This window comes from Phoxinus phoxinus (genome assembly GCF_949152265.1).
Source record: "Phoxinus phoxinus genome assembly, chromosome: 14".
Taxonomy (NCBI): domain Eukaryota; kingdom Metazoa; phylum Chordata; class Actinopteri; order Cypriniformes; family Leuciscidae; genus Phoxinus; species Phoxinus phoxinus.
Genome location: NC_136889.1, coordinates 23,892,810 through 23,911,451, shown reverse-complemented (window position 1 = coordinate 23,911,451; position 18,642 = coordinate 23,892,810). Strand labels below are relative to the sequence as shown.

The 18,642-nt window shown below is 36.5% G+C and overlaps 1 protein-coding gene across 1 annotated transcript in view; it reads left to right on the top strand.

Moving 5' to 3' along the window:
* The window catches only part of LOC307010109 (protocadherin-15-like), a 225,684-nt gene that overhangs the window by 133,015 nt on the left and 74,027 nt on the right, over positions 1-18,642 (top strand). The window contains exons 20-22 of the mRNA XM_079634508.1: positions 874-1,179; positions 5,659-5,883; positions 9,911-10,027. Of these exons, the coding sequence (XP_079490634.1) occupies positions 874-1,179; positions 5,659-5,883; positions 9,911-10,027 (648 nt within the window). The remainder of the gene's footprint in view (positions 1-873; positions 1,180-5,658; positions 5,884-9,910; positions 10,028-18,642) is intronic.

Genomic DNA, 18,642 nt, shown 5'->3' with positions numbered 1-18,642 from the left:
CTCCGCAGTTGTGGACGTGCCTATATGCACATTTCATACGGATTACATAATCGGAGGATATTTATGTTCATTCAAATGTAAAATAGATATATTTTTAAGATATATTTCTCATGTCTGTGAGTCAAGTATACGGGGAGTTTCGGTTAATTTATGTGATGCGCTCAAGTTCAAGAACGAAACGACAGAAAGCGTCATTATTTTACAAAAATACAAAACAAAAAAATTCCGGGACTAAACAACTAATACAATTCGACTATTAGGGGGCAGTCTTAATACTGTATTTAATATTTTATTATTTTATGTAAAGGCTAATTATATTTATTCTAGAGGTTTTAAAGGGATGGTTCACCCCAAAATTAAATTTTAAAAATAAAAGTAGCCTACTTTATTTAAATATTACTTACTTTTTCTTTCTTTTTTCTTGTTTTATAATAATAATAATAATAATACATAATTTTTTATTTTTAACATTCATATTGAGTGTACCATAGAAAAGTTTGGGATCAGTAAATTTTTTGTAATATTTTTGAAAGAAATCTTATGCAGCTGCAAAAAAAAAGACAGTATAAACAGTAATATTTTTTTAAAAAATTAGCAATTTAATTATTTTTATTTATTTATTTTTTTCAATGTTGAAAACAGTTACTTCACATTTTTGTTGAAACATGATAATTTTTTCAGGCTTCCTTGTTGAATAGAAAGTTCAAAATAACAGCATTTATTTGAAATATAAATCAACAAGTGTTCATTTCATTAAAAAAATCTTACTGACCCCAAACGTTTGAATGGTACATTTTATTTAATTGTTTTTATTTGTATTATTATATATATTAAAAAAAAAATGTGATCGTGAACTCATGTCTCTGTTTTTAGGCCACTGATCCTGATGCCGGGCTCAACGGTCAGGTCCGATATCGGCTGCTCACCTTTGTGTCTCTGTTCACCATAAACGCCACGGGCAGCATCTTCACAGCTGTCCCGTTGGACAGAGAGACTCGCAGCCGGTACGATCTGATCGTGGAGGCGTCAGATGGGGCGGTCGACCCCCGCAGGACCACCATCACGCTGCTGGTGGAGGTGATAGACATCAATGACAACAGCCCAGTGTTTTCTCAGCCCACCTACACAGTCAACGTCCCAGAGAACACCCCGGCTGGAACCGTCATCCTGAGACTCAGTGTAAGTGTTCTGCTCACATTATGCCCGACTCATCCATAGCTCAGTAGTCCCGTATAGTTCTCCATATCTGAAACTGTATGATTTGATATTGATGAGTGGCTCACTTATAAACTGTTGAGAAAGTTAAAGGAAAACTGTGAAATGTTTGCACCACCAGTCAGCCTCCGTTTGACCAGTCATCTCTAACCTGACTTTTAGAAAGGAAGGAAAAACAGATTGTCTGTAGGTGTGCGTTCATTTATGTCTGTCTATCTGTGTTGTGTCTGCTGGCCTGACAGTAACTGGCTGATTATGTGTGCTCAGTTTCCCCTGAGATTGTGGGGGAAAGCGTCTCTGCATTTCCTTGTTTATTCCTGACGGGCTGCATATTTAACTAGATAAATATTGACAGGCTTGACAGACCCAGTGTGAGAAGCAGGAGACGCTGTCTTGTGGTAAATGTGCCTCTAAACGATCACGCTCTTGGGAGTTTTAGCAGAACGCCAACGTAACGACACAATCACCAATGAATTTTAAATAAACTAGAGACTAAAATGAGCAAAAAGTGTCAGTGACAAACTCACTAACTGTTATGCCACTTTAATGTGTAAAACTCTCTTATTTGGATATCATCTGCAGTCCAACTTTAAGGGATCATTCTGTCAATTTCACCTGCCACTCTCATGAATTTCTAAACCTCTATGACTTTTCTTCTGTGGAAGATATTTTAAAAACTGTCTTATGGGTAAAAGTCAGCAGGGTCCAATGTTGTTTGGATCACACTGTCTGTCAGCTGAGGTTTATTTTCTTGATGGCTCAAGTCATTTCACAAGTCATTTTAGCCAGGCAAAATTTTGCGGGATTTCTCACGAAGTCTAAGCGTTGGTGTAGGCAGACGACCGGACAATGAAGATGAATACAAAGTAAAGTTTATTACAATGAAAGAAAACCATAATTTACATTACAATTTAGAGTGATCTGTTACAGTGCTATGCATAAGTTTAGACACCCATGCTAAAGTTGACTAAAAAGAGGAATAAAAAATCATCTTTTGGAAATTGAACTTATGCCTTAATTTTAAAAAATAGGAAAAATCCAACCTTTAAGGACACCAATTTTCTTTGTGAATGAATAATGTATCGTAAATAAATAAATATTCTTCCTTAAAATAAAGATTTTTATTTTTAAAGGCCAGTTACTTCATGGATCCAGGATACTATGCATCCTGATAAAGTTCCCTTGCCCTTTGGAATTAAAATAGCCCCCCATCATCACACACCCTTCACCATACCTAGAGATTGGCATGGAGTACTTTCCATAAGATCATCTCTCAATGCAAATCAAACCAGCTATTAGGCTAACTGAAATAAAACCATGCCATCTCTAGGTATGTAAGTAACTGGCCTTTAAAAATAAAAATCTGCCTGCCTCTATGGGAATTTAACATAGGGGTGTCCAAACTTATGCACCCTGTATTTTAAGGAAGAACATTTATTTATTTACGATACATTATTCATTCACAAAGAAAATTGGTGTCCTTAAAGGTTGGATTTTTCCTATTTTTTTTAAATTAAGGCATTAAGTTAAATTTCCAAAAGATTATTTTTTATTCCTCTTTTTAGTCAACTTTAGCATGGGTGTCTAAACTTATGCATAGCACTGTATATCAGAGGTGACTGTTTAAGTTATGTATTTCAGAAATGTACATATTCAAACCACACAGTTAGCTAACAATGTATTATGTCACGGCAGAAACAATGAGTTTCTCATTGAAGACTGCCGTGAGGTCCTTGTGTTTTTATCAGAAGTTGTGAACATAATGATTATGAATATGATATAGAACATTTAGCATTTGGCACATGTCGATTCAGAGTTTGCGTCATCTGAAGTCCTCACAGGAGTTGTCGCCGTCTCCTCACAGGTGTTGCGGCATCCAAAGTCTTCATAAGAGGCTAGATCCAAACTGGAACTGACGTACTCTCTAGTGACCTCTGGATGGGCATCCCGAGATAAAACAGAAAAGCAAATGATTAGCGTAGCAGATGTTCATAACATTAAGCAAAGATAATCATGTGCATTTCATCTGATTAAACTGAAGTAGGCTATGAGATGCATTATGTGAATCCTTGAAGAGATGCGTCTTTAATCTAGATTTAAACTGTGAGAGCGAGTCTGAGCCCCGAACATGATCAGGAAGGCTATTCCAGAGTTTAGGAGCCACATGTGAAAACACTCTCCCTCCTTTAGTGGACTCAGATATCCTATATACAACCAAGAGTGCAGAGTTTCGTGACCTTAAAGAGCGTGATGGATTGTCAGGCGATAGAAGATCGGTTAAATACACAGGAGCTAAACCATTTAGGGTCTTATAGGTCAGTAGCAAATACTTTGTAATCGATACGGAACTTAATAGATAAAAGATGATAAATAATATAAAAGCAAATGCTATTTTCATAGACGGTTTACTTTCTTTGTTTGACAGTTCTATCTATGTATTAGACAAACTGTTAAACAAAGACCATAGCTTATGAATACAGAGAAGCGAGAGAGCGCTGTGTGCTCAGGCGTTGCCATGTGCTTAGCGCCGTCAAAATAAAAATCTCAATAAATCGATGGTATATCTGGCCGCATTTACATTCACATACTGCAGAAAAACTATATATGTTCACATGCACAGTAGTATCAGCAGGCACAATTGAAAAGTGAATTCCCCTCTTGGATTCAGACCGAAGTAGAAATAAGGTTGTGAATGTGTGTGTAGTCGGTGGTTGAGGGGCAAATGAGTGACACTGTTTTGAAGACGGTGATCTTGCTGCTGTATTTTTATCTCAGTGTGTCTGACACCTTCGGGTCCCTGCAGCACTGGCTGGTGTCAGAGCGCTGTGGGTCCTGGTGACAGGATCTGGTCCGGGGCTGATCAACCAATCCGATTCCCTGTGCGGCTTCTCTCTAGGGCTCCCAAGCTTTATTTATATACTTCTGAAACCTTTGAGATCAGTGTAGAATTTAATTCCTTGTGCCTTCCGCATCAAAGAAAGACACCTGAAAGGTTCCCCCACCCACAGAGAGACCGAGCGTCTCAGAGCGCCTCTCCTCTCCTCTCTCTGTCAGCTTTCACTCCTAATCAGCTTCAGATGCGCACATATGTGAAACACAGAGTCTATGTGTGCTTAGCATGCGCAGTGGCCCTATAATTTATTTTGACACCTGAGGCACATTAACAAATGTATAAATGTCATTGCATTGTATAGCAAAACATCAAACCAAGTGGCATTTATTTTAAAGAAGGGTAGCTCAAGCACACTTTTCCAGTAAAACATTCCACACATTGATGTTGAAAAAAAAAAAACTTAAAGTATGTTTAGTTTGGATATTCTGTCATCTAATGCTGTAACATTCATACATTTGTATATACTGTAAATTCCAGTGAGAATCTTCTCTTCTGCTATCATATTTATGGTTTATTGAACTGACTAATGTTTTTTACTTTTTATTAATACGTGTTCTTGGTCTGATTGTTCACAATTTACCAGTGCACATTATTAATGTTTTTTTATTATTATTTTATTGTCAAGACTTAAATTCCAATAAACGAATAAAGATGAACAACGTATCCTGCGGAAGAACTAATCAGTGAAAATGTTTTTCGTTAAGGGTTTGAATGGAGGCACTGGGATGAAGCAACTTCCCACCACTATCACTAATACCTATTTTTGCTAATCCAGTCAAATTAATTACAATTATTTACAAATTACAAATCCTCTTACTGCTTTATCCCATCTCCTCCAAACACCTGCCTCAATTCTGGTATTTTAACAGCAACATTTCACAATCCATTCAATTCCCCAGTCACACTTTACTTTTTATCTAGTTGAATATTCAGTTCCAAACAAAAAAATAAGCCTGATTACAAAATTAAAATGAGTTACAGAATTTCATGCTGATCGTGAGAATGCTGTTTTAATATTTCTTAGGTGATCTGATCCAATTAGTTGCAGATGGATACAATCAAGTCTAAACCAAGTTTTTAAAATATGTGATTTATTGTTTCACACAAATTTGTGGAATTAAGAAAGTAAAATGGATTGTGAATGCCAGATCTTATTTACTTTATTAAAAAGGTGTAGTGTCTGAAAGACAATCCATGTTTTTGATTTATTCACCCTCATTTTGATGAATGTTTCTGCTGGGGTTTTTTTCTTCTTCTATACATTGAATGTCAACGGGGTCCAAAACAATAATGGACCCTACTGACTTTTTCATTGCATGGATATGAAAATATAATCGTTTGTATTCAACAGAAGAAGGTAAGTCATACAGAATTGGTGCAACACGGGGATGAGTAAATTATGAGAAAATGTTCATATTTGGGTGAACTGTCCCTTTAAGGAATTTGTTAAGCTACTTTATTCCTACCGTACCTGGAAAAATGTGGGATCATTAAGGTCTCTCTCTTTTTAACCTTTATTCTATCTGTTCTCATTCCTCTGTGTCTCTCAGGCGGTGGATGCTGATCTCGTCTCTAACGTGACCTACAGAATAAAAACAGAAGCGGCTCGGCAGCTCTTCGCCGTGAACCGTCTGACCGGCGCCGTATCAGTCTTGCAAGCGCTAGACTTTGAGGACTTGGCAGCAGGAAACAGCACCTACACGTTTGAAGTGGAGGCGTTAGATCACGGAGGAGTCCTCCCTCCTGGAACGGCTACAGTCATCGTTAGAATCACGGTAAGGCCGCTAAGAGCGCATTCTGTTTTATCACGGCAGTCTCAATAGCAGCATGAGAAACTCTGCTGGAACTCTGAAAGTTCAGCAGGTTCCAGATGGAGACGGTTTGAACTTTGGGAGGATGGAAGTAAATTCTCATCAGGTCTAGTGGCGGTGATTGGATTAGAACTTTCAAAGCTCGTCCATAGTGTCTACATGCTAATGCTCCTAGCAGAAGCTCGGCTGACTCTGTTCCAGGAATGCCTACAAAAGATTTGATCTCTAAATTCAATTAGTCTTGAAAAAGAAACCCCTATGTTGGCAGGATTGTGGGCTTGTTTACTCGATCCTCGCCTGCGTTTTCCTACTTTCTCGTTGTGATATTTCTGGTTGACGGTGACAGGAGTGACAGACAAAGCTCTGCGCAGGTTCTGATGCTAGCCTGGCACAGCTATTCCAGGCCTGAATGACTCATTAGCTTTGTGACTGCAATTATGTGAGGATTTTAACGGGAGCACTCTCCAGCGCCTCCGAAGATTAGCCGGGGGATCAGAACAGAAGGATTAGCCTCCTCCAGTTTACAGCAGCTGGAGTGAGTTTGAGTGTGTGTGATGAAAACTGAACTTGTTGAACTTCATGTAAAATCGTGCATTTTTAGTTATGTAAATCTGATGGAAATGTTGTGGTTTTCAGTAGCCATGTATACATTAGTTAAGGCAAAAGCTAACCCTAACTTACGATGAACGATACAATTACACAATGCATATAGTTTTGGTCAGTCTTTACTACTTATACTACATTTTTAAGATTTATAATTATGTAAATTAACTATATAAGTTAGCATTGTGAGCAAACAATATGTAATGGTATATTAATGTTAATTTCTATCATTAATGTGGACCAATTAACGCACTTAGGGCCAAAAATATATAACACACTTAGGGCCAGTCGTTGGGAGTGTAGAGTTCTGCGCATGATCTACTGACGACACACAAATTAAAGAACACCGGATCTTTTCCAGAATGACCAACGTAATCCACCAAGAGCAGCGCGAATTAGCGTCTGGTTTAAGACGTGTTTTTTTTGGGTGGTAAATAATGGCGCAAACACAAGTAAATTGACGAGCGCAATCCTTATCACCTTGCGGGATTCATTTTAATACCCTACAACCATACATTTTGCATTTGAAAGGGAAACTACAACAAATGCATATGCAATAAAGTCAGCCGCAAGAATAACTGTCCATGCCTTTTCAGCGCTAATTTTTAGTAAATCTGGCCCTTAATGCCTCACAATGCACACCTTATGGTTTTGGCCAGAGAGAGCGACTGACCCAAAGCTGCAAAGGCTCATTAAATCAGTTTTGCTTCCTTTGATCACTCCAGTCTGTGATCTCAATCTTGCTTAACTGTGGGAAGTTCAGAGCAAATAGATGCAGATGAGCGTCAACCCTCCTCGCTTGCATTTATCAAAATAATCTGTGATCATTTAAAGTTTATGTACAAAAGATGCCATTTAACAGATTTAAGATGTGCTTCCTTTGTGTTAATTGTAATTTAGGGGATTGTAATTTAGCGATTTGGTGTGTAAATTATTATTATTACAATTTTTGGAAGCAACTAATTATTTATCATTTATATGTCATAATCAATGCTATTTTAGCTTTTATTTGTATATTTTCAGTTTTCAATTTTAAAGGAACACTATGTAACTCAAATAAAATCAATTAAATAATGAGTCAATACATCATCAATCCTTCCAAATTGTGGTTTTGACTTACCCTGACACTGGTAAGCCCGTTAATAGACTTTAGGTTGAAATTTGCCCAGAATATTTATTTAAGATTGTTTCTCATATTACAGTGTGCTTTTATAGATCATGCATGGTGACTTGCTTCTTAGGAAATCAAATTTGAACCCCCGGAGATTTTCATGATCCTTGCATCAAGTGTTGTGTTATGGTGTGAAAAACAAAGCGTTGAATTGTAGTTTTGCAGCTGATATCCTCAGATGTGCCTTGAATCTTGAAATATTTACCTTCAACTTTTTACCTTCAACTTTATCTTCAAAGTTTGCATCCTGTTAGTTTTGCTGCAGTGGAGATGGTGTAACAAATTGTAATGATGCTTGAGCTGAGGTGAAGGCAATATTATTAATGTCAGGGTAGAGTCATCATAGCTGGGCTTATGGGAGATTTTGAAGCACTTTCAGGGAAAACATTTTTTCTTCTTCTGACTATCAGGGAAAGTGTGGCTGTGTGTATATGGGCACATCCATCCGTGGTCAAGACCCCTAAGAACATTCAGAAAGGGTCACTTGACCCCTTTGAAGAGTTTCAGGGTTATTTCGATCTTGTGTGTGTCTGCAGCCCTCATCCCCCTCGACTCTGAGAGAAGAGCGGCTCGCTGCATATAGATCCCTATCACTTCTGCTGTAGTTTCAGCCACTTGAGCTCATGCTGGGGCGAAAGGTCATGTTGTATCGATGGGCTTTTTCATGTGGGCAACCCCCAATGATGAGATGCTGAATATAACAGAAGCGTCTCCCTGCAGCATACTGCTGAAATTTCATGTCTCATACCCCTTTTCCACATACGTGATTTTGTTGCGGGTTCCTGGCCTGTGTCCATGTCACAGCCTGTGTTCTCGGACCGTTCCGCTCATTTTCACTGCAGAAAAGGGGGTTCTGAGCTAGAAAGATTGATTCAACGCCGGCCCTAAAAGCTTGCTCGCACTGTTTGATTGTAGCCTGGTTATAGTGAGGTAAACAACACGTAGCAGCATTACTTCACCATTCGTCCCTCAAGTGTGTGGAAGCAGTTGGCCGGTTCACAACAGGCTCTGGCTCCAGAACGCGAACGATTCCTGCGGAAAAGGGGGTATTAGAGGTTCCAAAATAGTGAGCTGCCTTGCTTCCTACACACAAGACACACTACAGGTCACAAGTTTGGAATAATTGCAAATAAAGTAATAATTACAAAAGTGTCTGATGCCATTTATTTGGTCAAAAATAGGAATATTGTATACAAAAATAATAAACAGCAATATTGTGAAATGATTACATTTTAAAATAACTGTTTTATAGAACAGCAATGTGCTGATTTGGTGCTCAGTTATGAATTTTTATCTTAATATTTTGTGTAAACCATGGAACTTTTTTTTAGGATTCTTTGAACAGAAAGGTCAAAAGAACAACATTTATTTGAGAGAAATCTTTTTTTAACATTATACATATCTTTACTGTCACTTTAATGCATTGTTGGTGATTTTATTTTTAATTAGTAAACTTTTGAATGGTAGTGTATCAGAGTTTCCACAAAAACATATTTTTTTTCAACATTGATAATAATAAGAAATGTTAATTTTTGTTTGTTTGTTTTTAGCAGCAAATCAGCATATTCGAATGACACGTAGCACTTAAGACTGGAGTAATGATGCTGAAAATTCAGCTTTTCCATCACAGGAATAAAGTGCATTTTAAAATATATTCAAATAGCCTATAAAACAGTCATTTTAAATTCTAATAATATTTCATAATTACCGGTACTGTTTTTACTGTAAATTTGAGAAAATAAATGCAGCCTTGGTGAGCATAAGAGACTTGTTAAAAAACACACATTTAAAAGACAACTTAAATGGACAAACAATTACATAAAACCGTGAGGTTGGGACCTATTTTTGAGGGGGTGGGGGATTATGACATTATGGCAAAAAAGGAAATGTCTTTCTTAGAAATAACAGGCACTGATGAATTGTGCTCAATAAGACAATGCGTATTAAAAAAAGTAATATTTAGATTGAATTTTGACTTTAAAACATCTTAAAAGACCATGTAAAGTGCTATTTTACAGTGGTAGTGGACAGCAGTGAAAGACCTCAGCATCCATAAACTGATTAATACTCCATTTATTATTGTCAGTCCTCAGTAAAGGGACGACAGCAGGCAGAACAGAATCACTTTGCCAGCGGGCCCTGCTTACCTCAGCCCTGTTTTAATGAGTGTTGTTAATACATATTTTATCCATGTCTCTCTCTCCCTGTTCTTTTCAGGATATGAATGATTTCTCCCCGGTCTTCAGACAGGCTCTTTATAAAGGGCTGGTGGCTCCAAACGCAGAGAAGGGGACAGTCATCACAACTGTGTTTGCAGAAGATCAGGATCCTCCAGTAAGTACACAAAGTCATGAACTACACTTTTGCGATCTCTGACTCATCCTCAAATGACAAACCTTGACAGTAACCAATTTGTTGGTGCAAGTTGCGATCCTGAAAAAAATCCTGAAAAAAAAATGTGACACAGCTGCTCGATTATGGCAAAAATCATAATCATGATTATTTTGGTCAATATTGTAATAATGATTATTTAACGCGATTATTGAGTGACCCATATGAGCAAAACAAAATAAATGATTTCTGAAGGATCATGTGACACTGAAGACTGGAGTAATAATGCTTAAAATAATTAAGCTTTGCATCAAAGGAATAAATTACATTTTAAAATACATTTGAATAGAAAATAGTTATTTTCTATTTGAATTTAAAATAACTGACCCCAAATTGTTGTATGGTACCGGTATATACAATATGAATGTTAAAAAGGAAAAGTATTATTATTATTATTTTTTAATGGAACAAAAAAACCTACTAAAATAAAAAGAAAGTCATATTTAAATAATGTATTTTTTTATTTTTTATTATTGGCCTTATGTTACATTTTTACATACTGTATAAGATTAAATTTTGTTTATCAATAAACAGTCATTTTAAGTGTATTCCAATGTAAATACTGGCAAATCATGGCCCTGGCAAGGTAAAGTGTGTTCCAAACGACTAAAAGTTTGAGATAAGACTAGACAGTTTGAGTGTGTGATTTCATCCCTGGACTCTTTCAACTCATTTGGCTTCATATTGTTGTATTACTTTGTATGGGAGATTAGACTCCCGCTAGTGTACCTGTTTACATGTCCCTCCGTTAACATGTTAGTCTGCTGTTGTGGATAATCGGTTTGTTCTGCGCTGTCACTCTCTTTCTACATCTTTATTTGATTGATCTGACAGAGCCGTTTTACGTTTGCCATCTGGAGACCGGCCTCTCTCTCGACTCAGAAATGAAATTACTCGCAACGACACAAAGATTTTGACACTGCAGTGAATCCGGATATAATTTCGTGTGCTTTCATCAGAGAGTAAAAAACATGTATTGGGTTTTTAGACTGCAGCACAGCATGCTCTACAACTTTTACAGCTGGAGGGAAACGCAAGGCCATTACAGTATAGCAAAGACACACATCTCTTATTACCTTATAAATTACATAAACAAGGTTATTCGCTGCCTGAGGTTTGGTTTATTCAGAGTGGCAGTGTACGCCAGGGGCTGGATATGCGCTGAATGCCTGTAAATGTTTATCATCCACAGACTGTAAAACAGAAAGATGTTTTGTGGGTTTCTGCGTCTCTATATGCTGTGTCGTTAGCAGACTTTATAGGCTGTCAGTAACTCTGGACCACAACGACATCTAAGTTTCAAAGACTTCTGAATGTAGTTAGTGTATAAACGTATTTTTAAAGTGTGTTGATTTGTCTTTCACAACTGCCAAACTTCACAAACAACTGTAGGCGACTTTTACAGCCTCACTTTTTGTTTTGCCATGGTCAATTTTGTTCCCATCACTTTCCTCTAAGGGAAACAAAGCTCACAGCAGGGGTGGCTGTAATACAGAGAAATTGTTTTCAATGTGTGTTCAGGAATGGCCTTTTCATTAGAGGGTGTTAAAATGAACTGAGATGTTGCTGTTGAAATTTGTAGCTTTTAATGTTTCGCTGCGTGGTCGTTGCAGTTGTCACTGAATTTGAGCTATGATTGGTGCTGCTTACGGTACATTCAAGGAAACAGCAGGGGTGCTGGAACCACTTTTTAGCCCACGTCTTATTCAACTAAACATTGACTGATTCAAATATGGTCTTCAATGGGTACATACAATAGTATATTCCACATAGAAATGGCTTAAATACACACTATACACTGTAAACCAAAATAATAAAAATAATAAAAATGTAGGTAATCAGTTACATAAATAAAATTTAAGCTAAGAAATGTCAAGTTTTAAGTAAGCAAACCTTGCAGATTTTTATTTTGTACTTTGCGAAATTGCTTCTAACTTGAAATACTTGAGTTAACTAATTCATACATTTAACTTTCAATTATCATGTAATCTCAACTTAAATATTTTTAGTAGTGGAAACTTGGGTAGCTTTAACTAGCTAATTCAATACATGCTAACTTGCTAATTGGTAACACCTGTTATTAGCATATACCTGTTCTCAAACTAAGCTCATGCTCCACTCGTCACCATGATGGTAACCCTACAAAAAAAAACATATCAGAAACTCTTCTAAACTAGCAAAACTTGACACAAAACCCACTTAACATTAACCTTAAACCAAAAACATTATATAACACTTAATTTTATCATTTATTCTCCCTTTTGAGTGTCATGGCAAAGCATGCTGGTAAATAGAAATTTTGAGTTTGTCTAAATTAAAAGACAAAGTTCATAAAACAAAACAATGAAACAATTCAGATTACTTAAAATGTGTCAGTTTTGTGAACTCAAAAGAAAAAGAAAGTTCAAAATACTAATATAAGTTATAAGTATACGTTATATATAAGTTATTTGATTGAACTAATTTGTTTAATTTGAGTTGGTTTCTTAAACTAATTAATTAATTTAAGCATTGGGGTTTACAGTGATAGCGTTCAAACGTCTGGGGGTCTGTAAGATCAAAAATACAGTAATAACAGTGACGTATTGAAAATAAATAGTAATCAATAGTATTTTAATTTTACAATTTACTATAGATGTCGTCTATTTAAATATATATAGTTCAGCCATACAATTGAAAATAGAGGGCCCTGGCTGATAGGTCCTTTACAATCACATCACATCATTACCGCACACTCTGCTTATCCTGCAGTCAATTAGATTGCTTACTCAACATTTAAATAGTCTGGTTCATTGTTTACAAGACTGGACGATTCTTGACAGCAGGTGAGAGTGGACAGTGAAGGGTGTTTAAGGTGACTCTAAATACCTCTGTACAAGCAGGACCCTGTGTGCTTACATAACCGTAGAGGACAGGAGTGTGTCAGAGAGAGGTGTGTGTTGCTAGGATTCTCTGATATAGAGCTTGGCCTGCAAGACAGAGACAACGCTGCCTGTGGATTTTAGTTGGGATTTTATGGTATTCTTTTTTATTTTGAGTTCAAGGATGCTGACAATGCCAAGAGACAAGATAGTCTGTGTCATGCTAAGAGTTAAAAGAATGAGTCATCCAAAAATGAAAAATGTAAATCTATTTGTATTAATGGAATTCTGGTAAATTACAGTAAAATTACCAGAACAAATTTTTGGGTAAATACACAAATGTGGTTTTCATACAAACAACAGCGTTCCATCTTTTACCGGTAAGATACCATTCACACATCATCAGTACCAAAATACAGGTATACTCTGTGATGTCAATCATTGGAAATGAGTGGTGATGACGGAAATGACGTTGAGGCGTTTTCTTCATCCGCCTCATTTTTTTTTTTTACTTCTGAGTGATAGGTGTAAGGGGATGATCAGACAGAATGCGTTTTTGCTCTTGAAAACATGCTTTACATTTCAAGTTTGAATTCATGATAGCTTTCAAAATATGTTACTACAAACTGGAATTCCTTATTGTTGAGCCCCGAGCATGCTCATATGTTATTCTCGCAAGGTTACACGTCTGCTGAACACAGCCAAGGTTTACGGAAAATTATAAGTGGACGGCCTCATTATTATGAGTGGCATGCGTTTGTGCATTTCTTTAGGCTGTTTATTGCGCATGTGTGTGTGCGTGCGTGTGTGTGTGTGTGTGTGGCAAGTGCGTTTTTGTTTTGATGTCTGGGAAGAAAGTTTTTTTTGATGACCCTGGATGCCCCACTGAAATACCAGATTCATCATTCCTGTTGTGTTGTGAATCACCATGGAGACATGGAGCAGCTTAATCTCTGTCTCTCTCAGGCATGACTGGAATTAAAGTCAGATAATTCTCACTTTTAAAATCCCCTTCCTCGAAAACGGCCTTGATAGGAAAAGTGTGCAGCAGAACAAGGACAGGAAGTGATCGTTCCTCATTAGGGTCCTCCTCAAACTCTGATGATTACAGTACGAGCACAGCTACATTTCCAGACAGCGCCGGTGAATGAGATAATGACAAGGTATTTATATGCACGGCTGCAAAGGTCACTGGGTAATGAAAGCTCCTCCTTTGCCTTTATGCAGGTTGAACCTCATGTCCTGAGTGGCGACTTCCTTTTTATTTGAAAAGATTTAAAGGGATGAGTAATGGACTTCTATCCTTGAAGTGTCACTACAGAGCAGAAGAACCAGCAGCCATTAATCACACCACCACAGCATGAATATAACCACCAGGCAGAAACTTAATGTGTCCCACTAATGTGACTGACTCACATTTGAGTGTTGACAGTGACACCCGCTGAAAATGACTCATGAATGTCATATCTTAAACAGCTAACTGATTTTATCCCGTATTAGCAGCAATGAGACCTGTCTAATTTCATGGCTTAACCCAGAGGGAAAGCTTCATTTTTTTTTTTTTTTTGGATAACAGTATTTAGGTTTTTTTGTGCATTATATCAATATTACAGCTATCATTTCATTTTTAAAAATATATATATATCTCACACTGTATAGTTAAGTTTTAATTAAATTAACAAACACAAGACGAGAGTATTGATGGAGAAATAACAGACCTACAAAGCTTACACAAGACTAAGGGTATGTTTACATGACAACGATATGCTTAATACTGAGAAGTCCCCATTCACACGGATCCGCGAAAATGACTAAAAACCCCTGTGTTCTGCAGGCCATTAGATGACGATGAAACACTGTAGATTGAACACGTAATACACATGTGTACAACCTCATCGTCTTCAGAGATTTATGTTTTTGTTGTTTACACAAACTTTTAAAAGAGTTAAAAAAAACTTGCACTCTGATTCTTGTTTTCAAAAGTTTGCGTTTTCAGGCACCCAAAACGTCGTTGTCGTGTCTACGATCGGCCAAAACGAATAAAAAGTTTTACGTTTTTAGTTAAAGAAAACGGTGTGTGTGTGTGTGTGTGTGTGTGTGTGTGTGTGTGTGTGTGTGTGTGTGTGTGTGTGTGTGTGTGTGTGTGTGTGTGTGTGTGTGTGTGTGTGTGTGTGTGTGTGTGTGTGCGCGCGTGTGTGTAGTTTTATCAAAATTAGTTACATGATATTTTGTTTAATAAAAAAAAATACTGTATATCTTATATGGATCTCATCTATCAATACTTGTGAGAAATTAAAGATCATGATTATGTATTTTATCGTGCCACTGCCACAGCAATAATGAATTAACAAAAAGCTTGACAAAACAGTTGTTAAAAAAACAAACATCTGCACTAGTTTTAATATTAATACAATTAATTATTTTTTCATTCGTTTTGAATTAAATAATTGATGCCACGAGTGTCTCAAGCCATGATGTCAAATTAAAAACTGTTGGACTACCCAGCTCTCAGAGCTTAATCATGCCTTAATATTTGTATTATGTAGTAAATGTTTTATCAAAACAATGTTGTACTGTGAATAGTGTCATGTCTGAAAGGGTTGCAATGCCCTTTAGCTGTGATTTTATTCATATTATAATATCTTTGTGCTTAATTGTGATTATTTTATCATAATATTGCATCAATACTATCAAAACGTATCTTTTATTTTAAATAACACTTAACAATAAGGTTCCATTTGTTAACTTTAGTTAACAACTTTACCCAACATAAACTAACAATGAATACTTCTAAAACATTTATAAATCTTAGTTATCATTTCAGCATTTGCTCATACATTTCTAAATTCAAATGTTCTGTTAATATGTTAATACTTAAAGCATTAACATGAACTAGCAATGAATAGTTGTATTTAATTAACTAATGTTAACAACTATTAATAAATACTGTAACAAATGTATTGCTCATCTTTAGTGAAAGACCCCTTGTAGTGAAAATCCAGTTTTTAATGTTGTTTATGTCCATGTGGGGGTTTTTTTATGTGCTTTAAGACAAACCATGTGCAAATTCAGTATTTTCTCCTTAAAACTTCAGTGAACTAAAGACTCAAAGATGAGATAGTCTGAGCTGGTGTGAGTGGACATCTTGTGCATGTTTTTGCATATTCATGGGAATGTTTATGCTAAATTAAGCAGGGGTGTACATTCAAACTATTTTAAGGCATGAAGACATTATTTCCACATGGGGGGGGGGGGGGGCAATATGTCATTTTGATTTATCTAAGATGTAACTGCAGGGCGGTGTTAATGTTAGTTGTTAATGCTATGTACAGTAATTAATGATAGCTAATGGGACCTTATTGAAAAGTTTAACCAATATAATATATCATGATAAGCATGAAGTCATTTAAGCAGTGAAAAAAATATCCGAGAATTGGGTGTCCAAGAATTGGGTAATGCTACTGCATGGGCCTTTAACTTCTCTAGTACATTCATCATAGCATATTTGGTCTGCATTTGATGTTCTTATTTGGCATCATGACTGGATTTAAAGATGAAAACCGGGACGGCACCGAGTAATGTCAGGTCATCGGATTTAACTTTACTTTCCCTAAACGTAGTGGTGTGATCGTCTTAACAGAGATTAAGGTGGTCAGCTGAGGTAAATCTGTCTGATTTACTCGTCCTGTTCATGCCGTCTGCCGTCAAGCAGACTACAGTGCTGTTTATTTTCCTGACCTGCCACAGAAGCTGTTAAATGATGCATTTCTTCATTAAATAATGCTTTGAAAACATGGGGGGTGCCAAAGACATTATGACACTAAAAAAATAAGCTATATAAAAATTTTGACATGGACTTTTAAAAAAAGACAAGAATTAAATTTCTTGGCTGTCATTGATGTAAATGCGATGTTGTTTCTGTCTCTTTCTCCTGCAGTATAAATGACTTTGTATGTTTACCACAGCACAAAGCATCAAACATTTATGATTCAGCCAGACGGAAGAGCTGTAAAGTATCAGTAGAATGAGGTGCGGCAGACAGAGCTCTCTGTAGCTCTACAAAACATGATGCCCGAGAGACCTTTGAGGAAGCTCAAACCTGCTATTCAAAGAGGAGTCAATGCTTTAAAGGGATAGTTCACCCAACAATATCAATTATGTCATTATTTATTCACCCTCATGTCATTCTAAACCCGTATGATTTACAGAAAAGGAGATGCTTTGCAGAATGTTCTAGCTGTTCTTTTCCATACATTCTAACATATTTTTGACTATATTCTGTCAAGCTCCAAAAAAAGAAAAAGCATTTGGCACATCTGCTATATTCCAAGTAATCTGATAGCATATGATAACTTTGTGTTCTCAAACATTTTTCTCTCACATATTCATTTTTTTAGCATTACTTTCACTACCGTTCAAAAGTTTTGGGTTGGTAATATTTTTTAAATGTTTGTAAAAGAAGGCTTTTCTTTAGTTCCTTGTTTCCTTGTTTCCACTGAGGCTGCATTTAGGGCGAGGAAGCCGCGGGAAACAAATCAGAGAGTCACGCATTGAATCAATGCTATTTGTCTCTATTAAGTGAAGCATCAGCTTCAGCGTTACCCATGCAATGCATTGCTGGTCAGCTGAGCCTTGAAAAGTGGAGCTCAAAGTTAAAAATAATTAACACCTTGTTTCATTACATCTATTAATGATGAGTTTTTGAACGTGTTTGTTGAATGAACGGTTTAATGACTCACTCAAAGACAGTCCGTTGCCGAAACAATGTAACTGCGCTCTGAGTGACAGCCTTTCAATGTGCAGAGACGCTGTTTAGTTTCGGTTACATTGGTTACTGAAAATGTCCTCGTTTTTGTGCATTGAAACACTTATTTATATAGCAACAAATAAATATAAATGAATCAAAATTATTAAATAAATGGCGATAATACAGCATATCGCGCTATTGAGCCACTCAAATTTACGGCAAGGGAAATTCCTTCACGGCGACAGCCCTAGCTGCATGTATTTGATAAAAATGCATTTAAAACCGTAATATTGTGATTTATTATTACAATTTAACCCTTAAATGCATGAATGTTTCGCCAATCATTTTCACATATTCGGGTCTTTAGCAACCTGGATCTATATCTAAAATGGATGGATCTCTACCTGACGCGATATTATACAATTTTCCAGATAGAGTAACAATTACAGAATAATAAAATAGAGCATATTTTGTTATCTTTTGGAGCTCGGAAGGGTTCAGTTTGAGCACATGTTTATACCATTATCACTGTCCTCGTCAGAGCTCATTTCCCAGTACAGTCAGCATCTGGCTCATATTCACGACTCAAACATTCTCAAAACTATAATTTTTTAACATCTTCAAAATCAATATTTTGTGTCGCTGACAGCTTCTTCAACAGATCCACCATCAAGTGACGGTGACACTAATATTTTATTTCACTGTAAAAAAAGTGTTCTGTAAAATGACGGTAATTTGTAAATGAATTGCCCTGTACCGTTAATTTACAGCTCTCCTTTTTTACAGTATGTTACCACAATAATACCATTGAAGGTAACTCATATCATTTGGGATCCCAATTGCTTCAAACAATAAGAGTTTATATATATATATATTGTCACGGTGGGTAGTGGAGAATGGAAAGGAGGACTCAAGTGCGGAGTGAAATGAAGAGGTTTAATAAAGATAAA